Raw genomic sequence first — 21,497 nt, forward strand, 5'->3', positions numbered from 1 at the left:
GGCCGTAAGACTACAGCAGGGTTTGATGGATCTCCAGTTGCAGCATAGATTCTTGGTCAGGGCAGTTTCAGCCAGAATCAAGTGTGTGCTGGGTTTACTGTGTAGAGTTCATGTCCCAAGTAGTTTTGAGAAAAGCCCCCCAGTGCATGGGCCCGGGGATTGAGAAGGCTGTGTGCTGCCTTTGCTCACTTGTGTTGTCTGTTGTCTCTATGTGTGAAATCACACTCCTCACCTGCCCCCCAACTTCCCCAACCACCTTTTAAAGTGGCCAAACTCCCTTAAGGAAGTTTTAAGAGATTATCTTGATACTTCTTTCCTATTATTTAGTCCATTGAAACACTCTTATGATTCCTTTGAGATGAGGCATATTAATGCTTCATGTGAATTTTAGAATCAAAGGGGAATACAGGTCAAGCCCTAGGTGGATCTCTGGATTCATAGCAAAGGCAGCCTGGAACCTCCTCTCAGCCTAAGAAGGCATTTGTGTTTTGTTTCCGAGCAGCAGCGTTCATCACTTGGCCAGCGCTCATGTCTCACTGTATCCCAGCCCATCACAGTTTTTCCACCTTTCAGAAATGCATGATTTGTCCTTGGTGTCCAGTAATAACTTCCACTCTTATCTTTTTCTTTAGCCCAAGGAAACTGTGGTATCTCGCTGGCGTGCTGATCCCTGGGCCCGAGGCTCCTATTCTTACGTAGCCGCAGGATCATCTGGAAATGACTATGACTTAATGGCTCAGCCAATCACTCCTGGCCCCTCAATTCCAGGTGCCCCACAGGTGAGAAACTGGCAAACTCTACCTGAGCTTCTTTGGAAATAGGCCAGTATCCCAGGATTTCGGGGTAAAAATAGTGCTACTGGTTTGATTGTTTTGTTTTTTCGTGTGTGTTTTTTTTTTTTTTTTAAGATTTTAATTTTTTTAAAAAAGATTTTCTTCAGATTTTTAATTTGTTCTCGAACCTTTCAAGAGCAGAGGGGAAGGGAGGAGAAATATTTTGTGTGTCTGATTTGTTACTTATTGGCTTTGTCTAGTCTTTGTTCAGAATGGAAGAGTCCAAAGTATAGACCAGTTACTTTTTCCTCATTCAGATTGTGTGTTTTAATCTTTAATTGTGCCCCATTTTGTACTGGCTCATAGGATTGTTGCAGCATCCCAGTTACTTAGGGGGCTCCAGGAGATGCCCCTGAGAAATAACCTGAGGTCTTTATGAACAGTCATGGTTTCCCAGAACCCTGTGGCGAGTGACGTCTGCTCTAGACTGAGGCAGGTGTCCCAGAATAAGAACAAGTACTGTGTTCTCTGTGGTACAGAGTAGTCAGGACACCATGCCCCCAGTACACGCTACCTCAGGCAAAGGAAGCTCCAGAACTGGGTGTTCCCCAGATTAAACTGATAAATAAGTCCAGCTGCATCACCCTAGAATAAGGCTGCACTGAGTTTTAGTGCCCCATCTCTACCTCTCTGTGCTTTGGGGAGTTGCCTGCTAAGAAGGGAGAGACTCTTTTTGGTGGGATGATTGACCAGTAATGGAACGGAGGTAGTGAGCCTTCAAAGGCCAACAGGAGTTTGGCAGTTCAAATACAATAATAAGGCATACTTGCAGCCTGCTGATTTTCTCTAACTTTTTTTCCTGAAATAGCCTATTCCACGACTCTTCTTTGCTGGAGAACATACAATCCGTAACTACCCAGCCACAGTCCATGGTGCTCTGCTGAGTGGGCTGCGAGAAGCAGGAAGAATTGCAGACCAGTTCTTGGGGGCCATGTACACCCTGCCTCGCCAGGCCACACCCGGCGTCCCTGCACAGCAGTCCCCGAGCATGTGAGACAGACGTGTTAAGGGAAGAAGCCCGTGCACGTGTCTTTGGCTGCATAAGCAAAGCTCTTCTAGCAATATAGATTCCACTGAGAAACTCACCCCGCATCTGGGCTCCAGTTCAGCTGCTAAAGCAAAGCCCATGATGGTCAGGTGGCCGAGGAGGTTGCCTCCTCTAAGTGACTTTAGAGCCAGGGAGGCACTTGTTGCATTAGTATGAGAGTCTGTGTTCTTCATTAGGACTGAGGGAAGCAAGTACTGGGAGAGAACGTCTTAGTCTCTTTGTCTGTGGTGGTTTTTTATATTTTGAGAATAAAACTTCATAGAAAATCAGGACTGATTTTTGTTTCCCCTTGGGGTTAGAGTTCTATCTAAAGCTGTTACTCCTTTGAAAATGCCAAGTTTATCCATGTTAAAATGAGATAAAGGAGAAAGTGGTTTGGTGTGATCAGAAGACAGGACCTAGGGTTTCACATGGGAGCAAAATGCTTATCTGTGGGGCTAGACTCACCCCCACTGGGACTGTGGGGTGACCCTGTGCCAGGGGTATGAACTTGCAGGTCATGCATATGGGTGTTAGGAAGCTGAATGAATTTTCAAGATAAAACACAGGCCTTGACACAAAGTTTGGCTAGGCCTCTGGCAGACCATTCGGGCTTTATTCCCCTAGATTCCCTCCCATGGGTATATGCTAACTTTCCATGTCTCTCCAAGGTACTGATACAAAAGTTTAAGATCAAGGGTTTAGACAACAGCTACGCAGACTGTCGGGATATTCCATTTCCTTGCTCCTTCAGCTTCTACTGACTGTATTCCTTGGCTTGTGGCCCCTTCCCCATTTTAAAAACACATTACCCCAATCTCTGCTTCCATCATCACGCTATCTTGTTCTGGTCTCCCTCTTATAAGGATACTTCTGATTTAAGGTCCACCCAGATCACCTCTCCTGTGTCAGAATGCTTAGTCACATTTGCAAAGTCATCTTCGCCATGTAAGGTTAAAATGTTTTTACAAAGAAGGAACTGCACCTGTTTCTTCCAAAGGGCTCCAAACAATGTTACCGTTAAGTGTAGGTACATAATCTGCTTCAATAAGTTGGATTTTACTCCTGTTAGTCAATTCTTTCCTAAGAATAGTTTAAATGAGGTTTTATCCTTAGTAAGATTTAAGGACATTATAGTCTGACTAGAAGGTGGAGATGGAGAGGGCATTTTCCCTAGTTGGAATGAATGACAACCATGGGAGAATTTGCACACCAGGATTAGGACAAGTGATGTAACCATGACGTAAAGCTGAGAACATGGAGGAGAAAGTATACTGACTTTGGAATACAACCTATATTTGAACCCTAGCTTTGCCATCAACATCTGTGTTCATGAACCTCAGGGGCTTAGGTGTCTGATGTAGTGATACGTGCTTTTTAAAGAGTTTGTGTTATTTAATGACACAGGCAGCCTGGGAGATACAGATGGTGGTTTTGTATGTATCTGATGACAGATAAGCCTAAAAGTAAAATGCAGCAATGAAATAACTGCTTTATGATTCTAACTCCACTTACATGAGTCTGAGGAAACATCCATAGCCTCAGCTATGTTTCCAGTCCTTAATGACATCTGTAATTGGCTGAATATTTTCAGTAAAACACAGTGAAATATACTAGCTGCACCAATGCATAGCAACAGTTGTACACAGAGATGACATCAAGGAGAATGGCATCACTGACGCACACTCACACAGAGCATGTGGAAACTAGGGAGCTTTATTGGTTACATATTGTGCTGCAGAGCCAACAGACCGCATTAGAGCCAGAGGATACATGCAGACAGGCAGCTTCAACTATACACATGCACCCCAGGAGCCCTGAGTCATTGCTCATGGCTTTGCCCTGGTTTCCAGTGACAGGGTCTGGCCTCCTCGGTCCCGTGCTTGGAGCAGGAATGTAAGAGAAGCTGCTGCACCAGCCTCCAAGGGGCAAGGGAGCGGCCAGAAGACCTGTCTGAGCGAGTAGATGTAGACCGCCACACTGGTGTGTCCCCAGCGAGGGGGCCTATAAGGTAATAACAGTTTATTTGAGGGCTACTTCCCTAGCCCTCCCATCTTTAAAATACAAAAAAAAAAAAAATAGACTTTATTCTCTTAAAAATACATTCCATTCAGTACATGTTCTGAGCTGTGAAGCAGCAGGAAAATAGGGCCCCTTTCCTATGCTCTTGGCTGTGAGAACCCTGTTCCCAACCTGGAGTACTTAAAAGGGAATCCCTAAAAGCAGCTCTTCCAAAGCAGTCCTGTCAGAGTAACAATAAGCCCACACCAACAAAGGCAGCTGGGGACCCGGACAGGGGGTCCCCAGTCCTTTCCTGGGGAGTGGGAGCACTTGGCACTAACCCACTGAATGTAAAGAAGTAAAACTACCCCGAGATGACAAGTCTAAGATCAGTACAGACACCCCCACCCCCGTGAGAGGATGATGTTATGTGCAAGCTCGCCTGTGGCTGAGGTTGGAGTCCTTGGCCCCACTGCAGAGCCCTTCAACCCACCCTGTAACTGTTTGCTTGCCACACAAAAGCAGAACAGCCACGGCTTCCTTGTCCACCATCCCCACCCTTTCTTTCTCTGGTTGTTCCGCATGTCACGAGTGGTGAGACAGGTGGCAGCAGGTGGCGGAGACCAGCTCCTTGCGTGTAGCCAGCTCTGCCTCCAGCGCCCCTTCCTCCAGCCGAGCAGCTCTTGGAGTGCCAGGTTCCCCGACCCTCCTAGGAGCGTCCCGCAACCACACATCTGCCAGGAAAAGTCCGAGTCAGAGCCAGGCTGTGGAAGAGACTGGTTGTACAAAGTGGGTGTGTTGGCTGGGACAGTGGGAATATTTGGCTTGATAAGACAATTATTCAACTCCTAGGTCTCCCACTTGGAAGTTTCCTCCAGGACCTCTGATGGTGAGGTCTGGGGCCAGACAGTCACGCCTAGATTGCTTTTCGGAAATGGGCCTTCCAACTTTGGAATCTGAGAGCCAGCCTTGCCAGCCATTTGAAGCGCAGAGGAACTGCGCCTCTAGCCTTCACTTGCTATTACAAGTAGTATTTTCTGCAATGTTGAGGACATTTAAAAATAAAATATATTTTACAGCGGGCTCTAGAAAGTGTGCAGAATAAGGAAACTATTTATCCTGAAATAATTGTACAATCAAACCCTATTGCACTCAGAGTTTAAGTCAGCAGCCCCAGCAAGAGGGCACCACGGCTGTCCCTCTCCCACAGAGCATTCTGGGCGGTGGCAGATGCTGGTGCTGCTGAACTGTGGAAAGATCCAGACTTTGGCACCAGGAGCTACAGCACCAGAATCCAGGGCTCCAGACGCCCAAAGAGACAAGAATTATTGCCGAGACCTTTGCCGGCATGGTCTGGTGCCTGTTTCCACCCGTAAAGAGCCACAGACCTAACTTCTATAGTCTCAGTTGACTACCACAGAGGTCTGTTTCCTCTGGACTCTCAGGGTTGCTGACCAGTGAAGAGTGGCAGGGAGGCTACAAGTGAGGGGTTGCAGCCTTGACCCAGGAAAAGCAGCAGGAAGAGATTCTGAAAACAGCATCTTGAGCATCTGAGGCAGCGATGAGGAGAAAAGGCAAACCACATTACAACCCTTGGACTGACAAACCTCCGGGAAATGAAGTATGAGCAAAACACTCCTGTCCGTGAAAGTCAGGTAGGTGCTCCCCAAGCCTCCTCCAGGATCACCAAACCTGATGCAGACAAGGGAGTGGTGAATGCTGGTTCCCACCCTGAGTGGAGGCAGAGAAGATTCAAGAAGCACTGGAACCGGAGATAAACCACCTCATGTCATGGAAAGCACATGGCCTGCTGTGCAGCCAGCACTGGGCAAGGTTGGTGTTGAGAAGGGCCACAGAGACCATCTAATCTAACCCTTCCATTTTACAGACTGGAAAAACAGGGCCAAGGTAACTTCTCTGAGTTCATCCTCTCGACATTAAAACACAGGAAACTGGAAAGAATAAGGCCCAGAAAAACATAGGCAGTGGGAAGGACACATGTAAACCCATTTGGACAATACCTTCCAACAGTGAGAATTAACCCCCTACAGGGTGGAAACAAAACTTACAATGCCACGTTTAGGACCCTTAGAGACTATCCATTTTAAAGAACTAATTTTATAGATAGGGAAACTGAGGCCCCAAGAGGACAATGATTTGCCCAAGGTCACACAGGAGGAAGTATAAAGCCATGAAGAAAATAGCTTTCTCAACTTCTACTCCAATGCAATTTTTCATTACGAAGGAAGTGTCGGCTTCATAAAGGTAGCCTTTGAAAAGGGATCGCTTTGAACTGATAGAATGCTATAGAAAAAGCAGTGTGAAGAATACATCGTTCTTCCCCAGGGGACTGGTACAAGGATGTACCAGGTTTTTTTTCCGTTTTTCTTTCCATGGCTTCCTGAAAGGCTTGCTGCTTTCTGAACCGTGTAAGCCTGGGGCTCTCGATGGGCATGTTTACCTTTCCTCCAATGTTGTCACGACAATCGCTGGTTTGCAGTGCTCAGGGGCCCGCTTCTGGTAGGATGCATCAGCCTGGTAAAGTGCGATACCTCCTCCTTGGGGGACCAGGAGAAGGAACAAAGGTCATGCCTTTTTCATGGAGCTATTGCTTTGTAGAGTGACTGAAGGGAAATCGCTTCTTCCTGTCCACTCTCCCCACGCTGGCACTTCCTAGGAGGCCTCTAGAGGATGCTGGGTCTGGCCCAGTGGAGTCTGGGAATACTCCAGAGGAGATGACGCAGTCAGCCTGAGGTCTCCAGCCGCAGGAGAAGAGCAGGCCGGGCCAGCAGCACGGTGGTGCCCAGGGAAGGAGACACATGAGGCTCGTGCGCTCCCGGGTGCCTTAGAAGGTGAGCAGAGAGCCGGGGTTGGTGACGAGGGACGATGCCATTCCAGTAGGCAGGTAGGGTACCCGTGTGCTCTGCCCCTGGAAAACGATGGTCAGCCAGGGGGACAAGTCAGAGAAACATCAACCTACAGGGTAGTTCCGTAAACCCTTAGAGGCGACACAGATCTCTCTTGCTGTAAAAGTCTGAGGAATGCCACAGGGGAAGAAACGGAGGACCCCCAGATGGAGCTGATGGCTGGTGGGTGCACAGGCCCCTTGGGCAAACGAGTGAGCTTGGATGCGGTGAGGATACTAAGGAATCAGAATGTTAACCACACAGAAGGGGTTGCCCTACGACACAGACCCCACTGAGGAGCTGGGAAGAGATTTGGCTGCTGTTGTGTGGTGGGGATCCAAGGGGTTTTCTAGGTCTTTCCTCATTTGGGGGCCAGACTGGCCCATCCTACCTGGGGGGCGGGGACAAGGAGAGAAAACTCATGCATCAGGGAAGGCTGGGCCCAGGTGGCCACGCAGCTTGTAGTTTCTGATCCCCTCTGGCCAACTGGCAAGCAAGGGGCCACACCCAGGCTCTCCGCAGTCTCCCAGCCAAGGCCTGGGGTCTGGCCTGGCTCCTCCTCAGGGCGGGAAGGTGGATGAGCTGAGAAGCAGGGGCAGAGGAGACGGCAGGCGTCGCCCGGCCGGCTCAGTTGTCCTCCGCACAGGGCCTGGTGGGCCGCAGCCGCTGCTCAGCCCGCGTGCGCCCAGGCTCTGGTGGCCCCTGCGTCACGGACAGTTCAGACCTCTCAAGGGAGTTGTGCAGTCGTCTGTAGATGCTGAGGGTGCAGTCATCCCCTTCCTCCTGTGCCAAGAGGACAAAAGTCAGCCGCACAGGACAACCCAAGTGAGGATCAAGACGCCCGCACACCCAGCCCCATGGTCCTTCCCTGCGAGGGGAGATGGGGTACAGAAAGCCCGCAGCAGAGCTGGCAAGGGGAGGCCGGCAGACAAGCTCCTGCGCCAGTTCCGAGCTGCTCAGGGCTCCCGAAGTAGACTGGAGGCCCACAGCTGAAGGGAACCCCAAGATGGACATCGCCGGAAGCAGGGGCACTGAGGCGGTGCCCCCAACAGGGGCCAGCAGTCCTGGAGGGCTGCACGTGCAGGCTGCCTACCTCTCAGGGTCAGGGCCAAGTGCTCAGTGGACAGGCAGGGAGGTGTGAGAAGGAAGATGGCCAGCTCTTATCCGACTTGCCGCCCACAAACTACCAAAGGCTCGCGTGCCTTTCCTGCCGTATCCCGTACGTGCCCTTCACCCACGCTTTTCAGACACCCAAAGCTTAGCTTCATCCAACCATCTCCACTCCTCGCAGAATTCTGCCTTTGGAATGTTCTTGTTGGTCCTCCCACCCAAGTGAATGCAGATCAGAGAATGCAAGTGTGAGTGAGAAGGTCCAGCTGGCAAGGTGAACAAGCGCTGGGTTTAGAGGTCAGAACCGTGGATTCAGATCTCAGCTCTTCCAGTAATTCACCTGGGTGGCCTCGGGTGAGGCACCTCGTGTCTCTGACCCTCAGCTTCTGTGTCTAAAACAGAGGAGTAATATCGCCCTCCACACACCCCAGGGCTGTTGGAGAGAATGAACGAGACGCTGGGTGGAGAAGTGCTTTGTCCGGTACTGTAAAGACTGCCTGGGCTCTTAAACTCAATATAGTCACCCCCTACCTTTTAGAAGAACAGAACAGTATCTTGGGTTGAAGATGTCTTTCTTCATCATAGGACTCACATCTGAAAGACTCCCGGGGGGTTCCCACCACACGCTGATCTGGCGCTCTGACCCTCAGGTAAGGGGAGATTCTGGATCTGTGTTCAGTAACAGGCCACATGGAGCCGACCAACCCTGCCCTCAGACTGGTGGTGTGATGGGCTAGACAGATGCGGGGGACAGTGATGCTCGGGCATAAAGCTTATCACCGTAGGCCCAGTGGAAGCCCTAGCTCTCCTCAGCCCCTACATGCCAGCGGCTGGCAAAACTCTGTGGTCTGAACTGAAGAGGCAGCCAAAGAGCTCCCTGCCTCGGCCTGCCTCTGCCTACAGAGAGGGCGCGGGGCTTTCCCCATTTCACCAGCGCCTCCCTGTAGCCCACGTGCTCCTCTGCGGGGCCAGGAGCCCGGCGCCTCTGGCTGCTCCAGCAAACTGCGTGAACAGGCCACAGCTCTCCTTTCCTGTACCCTTCATGTATGGAAGCAAACGGAAAAGATAAATTGGGGAAGAGGATTTTGGAAATTCATGCTGCTCTCTGCCAAATACCTTCTTCAAGGTACTTCCCTCTTCTCTCCGGCCCAATCCGCCCTATGTTCAGCAGTCCTCTGGACCACTCAGGTCTTGCTCAGTGTTTCCTAACCCCAAAGTCTCCAGCATCCCGAGTCACACAGGCCGGGGCAGAGGAGAACCAAGAAGAAAGCACAGAAGGAAAGGGGGAAGGTGGGAGGAGAAGGGGGCAAGGGGGAGAAGCGGGACCTACCGTGCCTGCCAAGTGGTTCCAGGCCTCAGCCGGAACGGCGTCCCCTGCCCGACTCCGCCGCGTGAACACCTCCGACACAGCAAGGCTGCTCTGGGTCCTTCTGGAGGCGAGCTCGGGCACTTCCCCCGAGGTTCCGCCCCTTCGAGTGCCCTGCTCAGAAAGGTACGAGCCGGGCTGTTCAGGGTCTGAACAGTCTGAGGACGATCTCTGGGTGTGGGGGTTGGGAGACTCCACGTGTCTACCTACTCGAGCTGGGGAGTCTTCTGAAGAGTTCAAGTCTCGCCTGCTCTTCCAGGCGTTGCGCACAGTGATGTGCCTGGCATCCGGAGAGCCTGCTTCCAAAGGGGCACTATGGCTTTTCCACCTGATTGTCTCCACTGTGGGTGCATGGCTGTTCCTCTCCACCGGATCCGATGGCTTGATTATAATGCTGCTCCGAGAGACGACAGTTTCCGGCCTGTTCTTCAGGGACCCATCTCCCGTTCTCTCCGCTTCGCTGAGCTGCAGGGTGATGTCATGTTTGTGAATGGAGAGCTCAAAGGGGGAGCTGACGTGGTTGCTCACCGAGGCGAGCTCCGGCAGCCCGACCTGGATGTTGCTTGTGGACGTGTGCCTCTCCCGCGCGGCCTCGCCCGGAGCGGCTCGCGGGCTGCCGCTGTCCGAGGGGTAGATAGTTATGCTGCTGGTCACTTTGTTTGGCCCTGGTTTGGAAGCAGATTTCTGTTTTTCCAGTGCGGCCTCGGTTCCAGATCCTCCCATGATTTTTTTCACATCCTTATCAATGATGACAGGTTTGATGATGGCTCTAGACCGCAAGGCCTCTCTGGGGCTGAAGGGCCGCTGGCTTTTTGCCCCGGAGCCATTGGCCTCTGGGAGCTCCATGGCATTGGCGGAGGCTCTGACAGCTTTCCCAGATTCATTTTCTGTTCCAATATCCTTATCGTTCTCAAACAGGGAGGCTCTAACCGCTCCTCGGGATTTGGCCTTTTCTCTCGACTGGGGCTGATGCGGGGCTCTGGCTCTGGAGTGATGGTCGTGTTCACCAACTTGGCAGTAACAAGAGACACCATGTCCATGTCGTCGTCCGAGTCTGGCTTCTCCCTGCCACTGGACTTGGTGACTCGACACCTCAGGGCCTCGTGCTGACTACTGTCTTCCATCACAACTGCCACAGGTTGTTCAACTCCTTCTTTACTTGGGGTTGAAAAGCCCTGAAGGATGTTCTCTTGGCTTCTGGAGCTATAAGGATACTTTGATAGAGGTGGAGTCTTGGAGCTGGGGAAACTGGTGTCAGCCTCCAGGCCACTGGTGGCCTTTTTCCCCTTAGAGAGCCCTTCTGAGGAAGATCGTCGAGATGTGGCCAGGGCTCCAACGGCTTTAGAACTGCCAGCATCTGCAGCCTGAGTTATTTGACTTCCACTGCCAGGCACCTGCCCCCTCTTGCCAAAGGGGGCCTCAGTGGAGGTGTCAGAAGCCTTGTCGCCTCTCCCCGACACGTCATTGGAAACAGATCCATGGGTGTTATCACTAAACGTTCGCGTTGCCTTCTCTACTTTTCCCTTCAACCCACTCTCAGTACCTGGCTTGGGAGTGCCCTTCCAGACCTTACTGTGCTCCTGAGCGGCGGGCGGGTAGCGGCTGAGCACCGGCGGCTGCTCCCTGGACTTCTTCCCTTCGCTCTGCGAGGAGCCAGCCGTGAACCGGTCTTCAGTTCTCCTCGTCTCCTGAGCCCCACTGTCGGCACCTGCCCCTGCGTGGGAAGCTTTGGCCGTCCTCCTGTTGGTAAAGCTGGGAGAGGAGACCTGCCTGTTGTTCAGAGGGTTTTCATTGCTGAGGGTCAGTTCCCTGTTGCGGTGCCTTTCCCGCTTATGCTGTGGGGACAGTTCCCGGGCCATGTGCTTCGCTGATGCCTCATTCCCGTGGCCTCTCAGCTTAGTCCTCTCGTGCCTGCCTCTGCCGGACAGGAAAGTGTCTTCCCCTTCCACCTCCCCGTTCTCTAATTCTTTTTGTTTCTTGATTTGTAGCTTTATCTCCTCCAGCTGGCTGGCTAAGAGTTTGTTTTTATTTTGTTCACTTAGGTAATTATCCTGCAGATCATTATTTTTGGCCCTCATTTTCTTAAGCTCTTCCTCTAAGGATTCAAAATGTTTGATTTGCGTCTTAAGTTTCTCAATCTCTTGGGTAAGGTCTTTTACTTTGTTGTCTTCCTGATTGCGGTTCTTTTCGTTTTCTGACTTGTTTCTTGTTTCATTCTCTGCCAGCTTTAGATAGTCCAGAGCGCCCTTCCTTCTTGATTCTTTGGACGGCAGTGGGGAAGAGATACCATCCTCAATTCGCAGGTCGTTCCTTTCCAGAAGATTCGAAGCATTCCTGGTGTAATCTCGGTTCATTTTTTTGTTCTGCTCCAATTTTTGAGTAAGTTCTTTTATCAGTTTCTCGTTTTCTTTCTCCTTTTCATTCAAGTACTTTCTCTCACTTACAAAGCTCAGAGTTAGTGATTTCAGCTTTTCTAACTCCGACACTAAACTCTGCTCAGTTTTATCCAGCCGGTCCTCGGAAGATTCCAGTTCTTTCACTTTGATCCGGAGCATTTCCAGCTCAGAGGAGATTTTCTTCGTCAGGTTTCTCTCCTCGTTCAGGCTCAGACAGAGCTGGGTACAGTCATTCTTACTCCTGCTAAAGGCCTCCTCTAGCTTCTCCAGTTCTGCCATCCGTTTCTGAAGCCGCTCAATCTCAGATTTCAGCTCCCGGGTGAGGTTTTCCTCCTCTTCAAGCTTCTCCTTCATCAGCTGACAGAGGTCCTCTGCTTTCTTAATTTCCTCGTCTTTGCCTTCAATTCTCAGCACTCGCTGGCGCAGCACTTCAACCTCAGCTAACATGCTGGAGTTGCTGCCTTCCGCCTGAATCACCTTGTCCTGGAGGTCCAGGAGCTCATCCTCTGCTTTCTGGAGGTTTTTTGTGGCTTCCTCCAACTCATCAAGGCGGCGGCTTAGACTCTGTAACTTGAACCGCAGGTGGCGGCTGGAAGCAGTGTCTTTGTAGCTTGTAAACTCAGCCATGTCTACTGCCAGCCAATGTGGGCTCCCAGAGGCAACCAATTCCACTCGAGGGGATGAGAAACGGTTACCTTTCTCTTGGCATCCACAATCTTCTTTGGCAGCTGGAGACCATTCTCAGTCTACAGAAGAAAAGCAGAAAGCATGTTAGGCGGCAAATCTAAAGTCTCCACCTCAGCTCCCAGTTGCAAGAGTTCCCATATGTAAGTCTTGAGCCTAGAACATGGTAAGTATTCAGATTTACTGAATGACTAAATCTGACTAAACCTGCAGGAAAGCACTGGTTCTTGATGGCTGATGCCTAGTTTCACCCTAATGAAGAATGCCACCAATGGCAGCATAGCAAAAAGACACAGAAAAATGCCTCGTTCACATGACCAATTGTTCCATATTCAGGAAGCAAACTCCCAACCCAAGAAGGATAAAAATACAATCTGCACTTATACATCATAAGGATATGGCAGAATACCACCAGATCTTTTTAAAAGCAGTAAGTTGGGGGGAGAAAAGGGAAAATATTCTATGAAGAAAGAAATAACAACTGAACTGGATTCTCAGCAGAAACTTTTAAGTCGGTGTCAAGTAGAAGAAACTTATAAGAGAAAATAACTGTAGCCTAGAAGCAAATGGCACCCCACTCCAGTACTCCTGCCTGGAAAATCCCATGGACGGAGGAGCCTGGTCCATGGGGTCGCTGAGGGTCGGACATGACTGAGCAACTTGACTTTCACTTTTCACTTTCATACACTGGAGAAGGAAATGGCAACCCACTCCAGTGTTCTTGCCTGGAGAATCCCAGGGACGGGTGAGCCTGGTGGGCTGCCGTCTATGGGGTCACACAGAGTCGGACGTGACTGAAGTGACTTAGCAGCAGCAGAAGCAAATACCCAGAGGAACTATGAAAAAAAGATACAATTAGAGACAGTTTTTGAGACTAAGAGGAAAATAAAGTGTTTATTATTAACAGACCATCACTGAAAGATCGATTTATGGATATACTTCAAAATATAGAAACTGATCGCTTAAAGAAGGCATGAGACGCAAGACAGAAAAGAAATTAACCTGAACAAGCACTGATTCAGTAAAACAATAAAGATCACCTGAGGGCTGGGGAGAAGTAACAGGATAAAACCAAAGTGGAACTAAAACACTAAACAATAACATGTGAGTCATAAAGACAAATCAGAATTCAAGTGTTCTTAAAATGTTATATTCTTGGGGAAGAGGACAGTGCTACTACAGCTAACCTTAGAACCTTATTAAGAATAGATAGTAATCACATATCTGATAAGGCATTAATAAGCAGAACTTATTAAAGAACTCATACTACAACTTAACCAAAAAGAACCTGATTTTAAAATGGGCAGAGGATTTGCATAGACATTTCTCCAAAGATGATATCCAAAGACAGCTACTATCAAAAAACAAGAAGTATACAGATGTGAAGAACTGGAACCCTTAAACACTATTGCTGGGAAACTGTTATATGAAAAAAAATGATGGTTTCTCAAAAACTTAGTAGAATTACCATATGATCTAGCAATTACCACTTCTGGGTATATATTCAAAAAAATAAAAGAATGATCTCAGATATTTGCACACGTGTTTTTTGTTTTTCCCCCTCTTGGTGGCGCCATACCACACAGCTTGCAGGATCTTGATTCCCCAACCAGGGCTCGAACCCCAGGCCCCCACCAGTGGAAGGAAGCACAGAGGATTCTACCCACTGGGCACAAGGGGACTCCCCATACCTGTGATCCCAGCAGCATTTTTCACAAAAGCCAAAAGGTGGAAGCCACCTAAGCGTGCACCGGTGGATGAATGCGCACACAAACGTACATACATGCCATGAAGGGTTATTCAGTCTTAAAAAGGAAGAAAATTCTGACACATGCTACAGCATGCAACACAGATGCACCTTGAGGACACTGTACTAAGTGGAACAACGCTGTCACAAAAGACACAACAGCGTATGATTTCACTCATACGAGGCATCTGGGATAAGTCTTCCCCGGTTGCTCAGACAGGAGAGAATCTACCTGCAATGTGGGAGACCCAGGTTCAATCCCTGGGTCAGGGAGAGTCTCTGGAGAAGGAAATGGCAACCCACTCCAGTATTCTTGCCTGGAGAATCCCATGAACAGAGCAGCCTAGTGGGGTCGCAAACAGCCAGACACGACTAAGCAACTAACACTTTCACTTCACTGGAATAGTCAGATTCATAGAAACGAAATAGAATGGTGACTGCCAGAGGCTGAGGGAAAGAGGAAAGGGACTTGTTCAATGGGTATAAAGTTTCAGTTCTGCAAGATAAAAAATGTTCCAGATATTGGCTGGACAACAATGTGAATATATCAGATCACATCAGTCGCTCAGTCGTGTCCGACTCTTTGCGACCCCATGAATCGCAGCACACCACGCCTCCCTGTCCATCACCAACTCCCGGAGTTCACCCAGACTCACATCCATCGAGTCAGTGATGCCATCCAGCCATCTCATCCTCTGTCGTCCCCTTCTCCTCCTGCCCCCAATCCCTCCCAGCATCAGAGTCTTTTCCAATGAATCAACTCTTCTCATGAGGTGGCCAAAGTACTGGAGTTTCAGCTTCAGCATCATTCCTTCCAAAGAAATCCCAGGGCTGATCTCCTTCAGAATGGACTGGTTGGATCTCCTTGCAGTCCAAGGGACTCTCAAGAGTCTTCTCCAACACCACAGTTCAAAAGCATCAATTCTTTGGCGCTCAGCCTTCTTCACAGTCCAACTCTCACATCCATACATGACCACAGGAAAAACTACAGCCTTGACTAGACGAACCTTTGTTGGCAAAGTAATGTCTCTGCTTTTGAATATGCTATCTAGGTTGGTCATAACTTTCCTTCCAAGGAGTAAGCGTCTTTTAATTTCATGGCTGCAATCACCATCTGTAGTGATTTTGGAGCCCAGAAAAATACAGTCTGACACTGTTTCCACTGTTTCCCCATCTATTTCCCATGAAGTGGTGGGACCTGATGCCATGATCTTTGTTTTCTGAATGTTGAGCTTTAAGCCAACTTTTTCACTCTCCACTTTCACTCTCATCAAGAGGCTTTTGAGTTCCTCTTTACTTTCTGCCATAAGGGTGGTGTCATCGGCATATCTGAGGTTATTGATATTTCTCCTGGCAATCTTGATTCCAGCTTGTGTTTCTTCCAGTCCAGCGTTTCTCATGATGTACTCTGCATATAAGTTAAATAAACAGGGTGACAATATACAGCCTTGATGAACTCCTTTTCCTATTTGGAACCAGTCTGTTGTTCCATGTCCAGTTCTAACTGTTGCTTCCTAACCTGATACAAATTTCTCAAGAGGCAGATCAGGTGGTCTGGTATTCCCATCTCCTTCAGAATTGTCCACAGTTTATTGTGATCCACACAGTCAAAGGCTTTGGCATAGTCAATAAAGCAGAAATAGATGTTTTTCTGGAACTCTTGCTTTTTCCATGATCCAGCGGATGTTGGCAATTTGATCTCTGGTTCTCTGCCTTTTCTAAAACCAGCTTGAACATCAGGAAGTTCACGGTTCACATATTGCTGAAGCCTGGCTTGGAGAATTTTGAGCATTACTTTACTAGCGTGTGAGATGAGTGCAATTGTGTGGTAGTTTGAGCATTCTTTGGCATTGCCTTTCTTTGGGATTGGAATGAAAACTGACCTTTTCCAGTCCTGTGGCCACTGCTGAGTTTTCCAAATTTGCTGGCATATTGAGTGCAGCACTTTCACAGCATCATCTTTCAGGATTTGGAATAGCTCAAGTGGAATTCCATCACCTCCACTAGCTTTGTTTGTAGTGATGCTTTCTAAGGCCCACTTGACTTCACATCCCAGGATGTCTGGCTCTAGGTCAGTGATCACACCATTGTGATTATCTGGGTCGTGAAGATCTTTTCTGTACAGTTCTTCTGTGTATTCTTGCCATCTCTTCTTAATATCTTCTGCTTCTGTTAGGTCCATACCATTTCTGTCCTTTATCGAGCTCATCTTTGTATGAAATGTTCCTTTGGTATCTCTGATTTTCTTGAAGAGATCCCTAGTCTTTCCTATTCTGTTGTTTTCCTCTATTTCTTTGCATTGATCGCTGAAGAAGGCTTTCTTATCTCTTCTTGCTATTCTTTGGAACTCTGCATTCAGATGTTTATATCTTTCCTTTTCTCCTTTGCTTTTCGCTTCTCTTCTTTTCACAGCTATTTGTAAGGCCTCCCAGCCAGCCATTTTGCTTTTTTTGCATTTCTTTTCCATGGGAATGGTCTTGATCCCTGTCTCCTGTACAATGTCATGAACCTCATTCCATAGTTCATCAGGCACTCTATCTATCAGATCTAGGCCCTTAAATCTATTTCTCACTTCCACTGTATAATCATAAGGGATTTGATTTAGGTCATACCTGAATGGTCTAGTGGTTTTCCCTAGTTTCTTCAATTTAAGTCTGAATTTGGCAATAAGGAGTTCATGGTCTGAGCCACAGTCAGCTCCCAGTCTTGTTTTTGCTGACTCTATAGAGCTTCTCCATCTTTGGCTGCAAAGAATATAATCAATCTGATTTTGGTGTTTACCATCTGGTGATGTCCACGTATAGAGTCTTCTCTTGTGTTGCTAGAAGAGGGTGTTTGTTATGACCAGTGCATTTTCTTGGCAAAACTCTATCAGTCTTTGCCCTGCTTCATTCTGTATTCCAAGGCCAAATTTGCCTGTTACTCCAGGTGTTTCTTGACTTCCTACTTTTGTATTCCAGTCCCCTATAATGAAAAGGACATCTTTTTTGGGTGTTAGTTCTAAAAGGTCTTGTAGGTCTTCACAGAACCGTTCAACTTCAGCTTCTTCAGTGTTACTGGTTGGGGCATAGACTTGGATTACTGTGATACTGAATGGTTTGCCTTGGAAACGAACAGAGATCATGCTGTTGTTTTTGAGATTGCATCCAAGTACTGCATTTCGGACTCTTGTTGACCATGATGGCCACTCCGTTTTTTCTGAGGGATTCCTGCCCACAGTAGTAGATATAATGGTCATCTGAGTTAAATTCACCCATTCCAGTCCATTTCAGTTCGCTGATTCCTAGAATGTCGACATTCACTCTTGCCATCTCTTGTTTGATCACTTCCAATTTGCCTTGATTCATGGACCTGACATTCCAGGTTCCTATGCAATATTGCTCTTTACAGCATCGGACCTTGCTTCTATCACCAGTCACATCCACAGCTGGGTATTGTTTTTGCTTTGGCTCCATCCCTTCATTCTTTCTGGAGTTATTTCTCCACTGATCTCCAGTAGCATATTGGGCACCTACTGACCTGGGGAGTTTCTCTTTCAGTATCCCATCATTTTGCCTTTTCATACTGTTCATGGGGTTCTCAAGGCAAGAATACTGAAGTGGTTTGCCATTCCCTTCTCCAGTGGACCACATTCTGTCAAATCTCTCTACCATGACCCGCCCGTCTTGGGTTGCCCCACGGGTGTGGCTTAGTTTCATTGAGTTAGACAAGGCTGTGATCCTAGTGTGATTAGATTGACTAGTTTTCTGTGAGTATAGTTTCAGTGTGTTTGCCCTCTTGCAACACCTACCATCTTACTTGGGTTTCTCTTACCTTGGGCGTGGGGTATCTCTTCGCGGCTGAATATATATGTGAATATATACATAACACTAATAAAGCGTACATTTAGAAATGGTTAAGATGACACATTTTATGCATTTTTTGACAAAATAAAAAATATTTTTTAAAAACGTTAAGGCACAAAAGAAGTAAAAAGCATAGAGAAGTAGGGTAGAATTTCAGTTTTGGGCCCAGCATGTAAGGAGCTTCTTAAACCATCACTTCTTCCTGACAATAAAAAGCTGAACAAACAACATCAACAACTCTTCTCAGATCCATCAGAGAACTGAGGTCTCAGAGAAAACTGCTTCCCCCAAGTTAGACAGACAAGCTGATACAGAGAATCACAGTTTACCGGAGCATAAATGCATAGGTAGAAACCTCCATGGGAACTAGTTAACAGAGTAGGAAAACCTAAACTGCAACGGAGAGTCTGCTGGAGGCTCAGTGTGGACAGCTTTGGGAGTCAAAACCAACAGGCAGTTTGTCTCAGTTCTTTTTTTTTTTTTTGGGGGGGGGGGGTTGTGGTGCCCAGTGGGGAGGGATGCACCACACTTTGTGAGCTGTACCTCCAGGAGCTGTACCAGGTTCCACAGTAAAGATGGGAGAAAAAAAATCCCCTCGTGCTGCCAGCTGGAGGAGGGTAAATTTAACCATTATGGAACCACTGTCACAGCTACTGGACTCTTATCCAAACCTAATTGACCTGGGGGAAGGAAAATACCTAACTCCAGCTCCCTCTAACCTTCTACATGGAGGAAGGACTATGCCCAACTCCAGCCACCCTGTATTACCTAGGGAGTGGGGTAGGGAGAGGGGTGGCATGCGGACCCGACAATGAGAAGCACTTGTGAAATTCACAGCCAGGAGGCCTCAGGCTCACTGAAAACTGAGACCTAATCATGGAACAAGAGAATACGTCCCCTACACCTGACCACCACATCATTAAAGGCCTACTCACCTAAGTGCTTTTTCCCCATCATGTTCAGCTTTCAACAAAAATTACAAAGTGTACTAAAAACTAAAAATACAGTTTTTAAAGAAACAGAGCAACAATCAAAACCAGACTCAGATATGGCAAAGCTGTTGGAATTATTAGACAGAAATTCAAAACTATAATATGCTAAAGACTCTAATGGAAAAAGTAGACAACATCCAAGAACACATGGGTAAGGCAAGCAAAGAAATGGAAATTATAGTAAAGCATCAAAAGGAAATGTTAGAGGTCAAAATCACTAAAGAATGAAGAACGTCCTTGACTGTCTCATTAGTAGACTAGACACAGCTGGTAAAGAGTCTCTGCACTTGAGGATACGTCAGTAGAAACTTCTAAATCTGAAAAGCAGAGGGGCGAAAAAAAAAACGGGGAAAAAATAAGTGTGGAATAGCTATAAGAAGTTTAACACAAATGTAATGGAACTACCAGAAGAAGAAAGGAAGAGAAGAAAAATCTGAAGCAACAGTGACATCACTTCCCAAAATGGTCATACAGCAAACCACAGATTCAGGAAGCTCAGAACACCAACCAGGATAAACACTAAAACGAAAGCACCAAGGCATATCATATTCACACTGCAGAAAATCAAAGATAAATGGGAAAAATCCTGAAAGAACTCAGAGAAAAAATACCTAACCTATAGAGAAACAAAGATAAGACGTAACACCTGGCTTCTCAGAAATCAACCCCGTGAGAAGAGTGTAAAGTAAAATGTTTTAAATGTTGAGAGAAAACACCACCAATCTAGATTTCTGTACCCTACAAAATCGTCCTTCAGCGATGAAGATGAAATAAACACTTTGGAGGAAGAATAAAAATTGAGGGGATCTGTTGCCAGTAGATCCACCTTACAAGAAATGTTAAAAGACATTTTCAGTTCAGTTCAGTTGCTCAGTCGAGTCTCTTTGCGACCTCATGAACCGCAGTGCGCCAGGCCTCCCTGTCCATCACCAACTCCCAGAGCCCACCCAAACCCATGTCCATTGAGTTGGTGATGCCATCCAACCATCTCATCCTCTGTCTTCTCCTCCTGCCCTCAATCTTTCCCAGTATCAGGGTCTTTTCAAATGAGTCAACTCTTCGCATCAGGTGGCCAAAGTATTGGAGTTTCAGCTTCAACATCAATACTTCCAATGAACACCCAGGACTGATCTCCTTTAGAATGGACTGGTTGGATCTCCTTGCAGTCCAAGGGACTCTCTAGAGTCTTCTCCAACACCACAGTTCAAAAGCATCAATTCTTCAGCGCTTAGCTTTCTTTATAGTCCAACTTTCACATCCATACATGACCACTGGGAAAACCATAGCCTTGACTAGACGGACCTTGTTGCCAAAGTAATGTCTCTGCTTTTTAATATGCTATCTAGGCTGGTAATAACTTTCCTTCCAAGGCATAAGCGTCTTTTAATTTCATGGCTGCAATCACCATCTGCAGCAATCTTGGAGCCCAGAGAAATAAAGTCAGCCACTGTTTCCACTGTTTCCCCATCTATTTGCCATGAAGTAATGGGACCAGATGCCATGATCTTAGTTTTCTGAATGTTGAGCTTTAAGCCAGCTTTTTCACTCTCCTCTTTCACTTTCATCAAGAGGCTCTTTAGTTCTTCTTCACTTTCTGCCATAAGGGTGGTGTCATCTTCATATCTGAGGTTATTGATATTTCTCCAAGCAATCTTCATTCCAGCTTGTGCTTCTTCCAGCCCAGAGTTTCTCATGATGTACTCTGCACAGAAGTTAAATAAGCAGGGTGACAATATATAGCCTTGACGTACTCCTTTTCCTATTTGGAACCAGTCTGTTGTTCCATGTCCAGAGGAACTAAAGAGCCTTTTGATGAAGGTGAAAGAGGAGAGTGAAAAGCTGGCTTAAAAGTCAACTTTCAAAAAACTAACATCGTGGCTTCCGGTCCCATCACTTCATGGCAAATAGATGGGGAAACAATGGAAACGGTGAAAGTGAAAGTGAAAGTTGCTCAGTCATGTCTGACTCTTTACAACCCCATGGACTATACAATCCATGGAATTCTCCAGGCCATAATACTGGAGTGAGTAGCCTTTCCCTTCTCCAGGGGATCTTCCCAACCCAAGGATCGAACCCAGATCTCCCACAAAGCAGGTGGATTCTTTACCAGCTGAGCTACAAGGGATGTTCAAGAATTCACTAGAGTGGGTAGCCTATCCCTTCTCAAGCAGATCTTCCCAACCTAGGAGTTGAACCGGGGTCTCCTGCATTGCATGGAAACAGTGACTGACTTTATTTTCTTGGGCTCCGAAATCACTGCAGATGGTGACTGAAAGTGAAGTCACTCAGTCGTGTTCAACTCTTTGCAACGCCAAAGACTGTAGCCTACCAGGCTCCTCCATCCATGGAATTTTCCAGGCGAGAGTACTGGAATGGGTTGCCATTTCCTTCTCCAGGGGATCTTCCCAACCCAGGGACTGAACCCAGGTGTCCCACATTGCAGGCAGACGCTTTACCTTCTGAGCCACCAGGGAAGCTTGCAGATGGTGACTACAGCCATGAAATTAAAGGACACTGCTCCTTGGAAGAAAAGCTATGACAAACCTAGATAGCATATTCAAAAGCAGAGACATTACTTGTCTAACTCAAC

General features: G+C 47.5%; 2 protein-coding genes across 2 annotated transcripts in view; one reads left to right on the forward strand and one right to left on the reverse strand.

Annotated features, from left to right (window-relative positions):
• Positions 1 to 2,147, forward strand: part of KDM1A (lysine demethylase 1A) — a 66,023-nt gene extending 63,876 nt beyond the window's left edge. The window contains 2 exon segments of the mRNA XM_070382852.1: positions 633 to 779; positions 1,642 to 2,147. Of these exon segments, the coding sequence (XP_070238953.1) occupies positions 633 to 779; positions 1,642 to 1,827 (333 nt within the window). The 3' untranslated portion in view covers positions 1,828 to 2,147.
• A 1,315-nt stretch (positions 2,148 to 3,462) lies between these two features.
• LUZP1 (leucine zipper protein 1) overlaps positions 3,463 to 21,497 on the reverse strand; it is a 96,213-nt gene continuing 78,178 nt past the window's right edge. Inside the window, 3 exon segments of the mRNA XM_070382851.1 lie at positions 3,463 to 7,550; positions 9,208 to 10,214; positions 10,217 to 12,385. Coding sequence (XP_070238952.1) covers positions 7,395 to 7,550; positions 9,208 to 10,214; positions 10,217 to 12,266 — 3,213 coding nt within the window. The 5' untranslated portion in view covers positions 12,267 to 12,385 and the 3' untranslated portion in view covers positions 3,463 to 7,394.

The sequence above is a fragment of the Bos mutus genome, chromosome 2, assembly GCF_027580195.1.
Source record: "Bos mutus isolate GX-2022 chromosome 2, NWIPB_WYAK_1.1, whole genome shotgun sequence".
NCBI classification, from domain to species: domain Eukaryota; kingdom Metazoa; phylum Chordata; class Mammalia; order Artiodactyla; family Bovidae; genus Bos; species Bos mutus.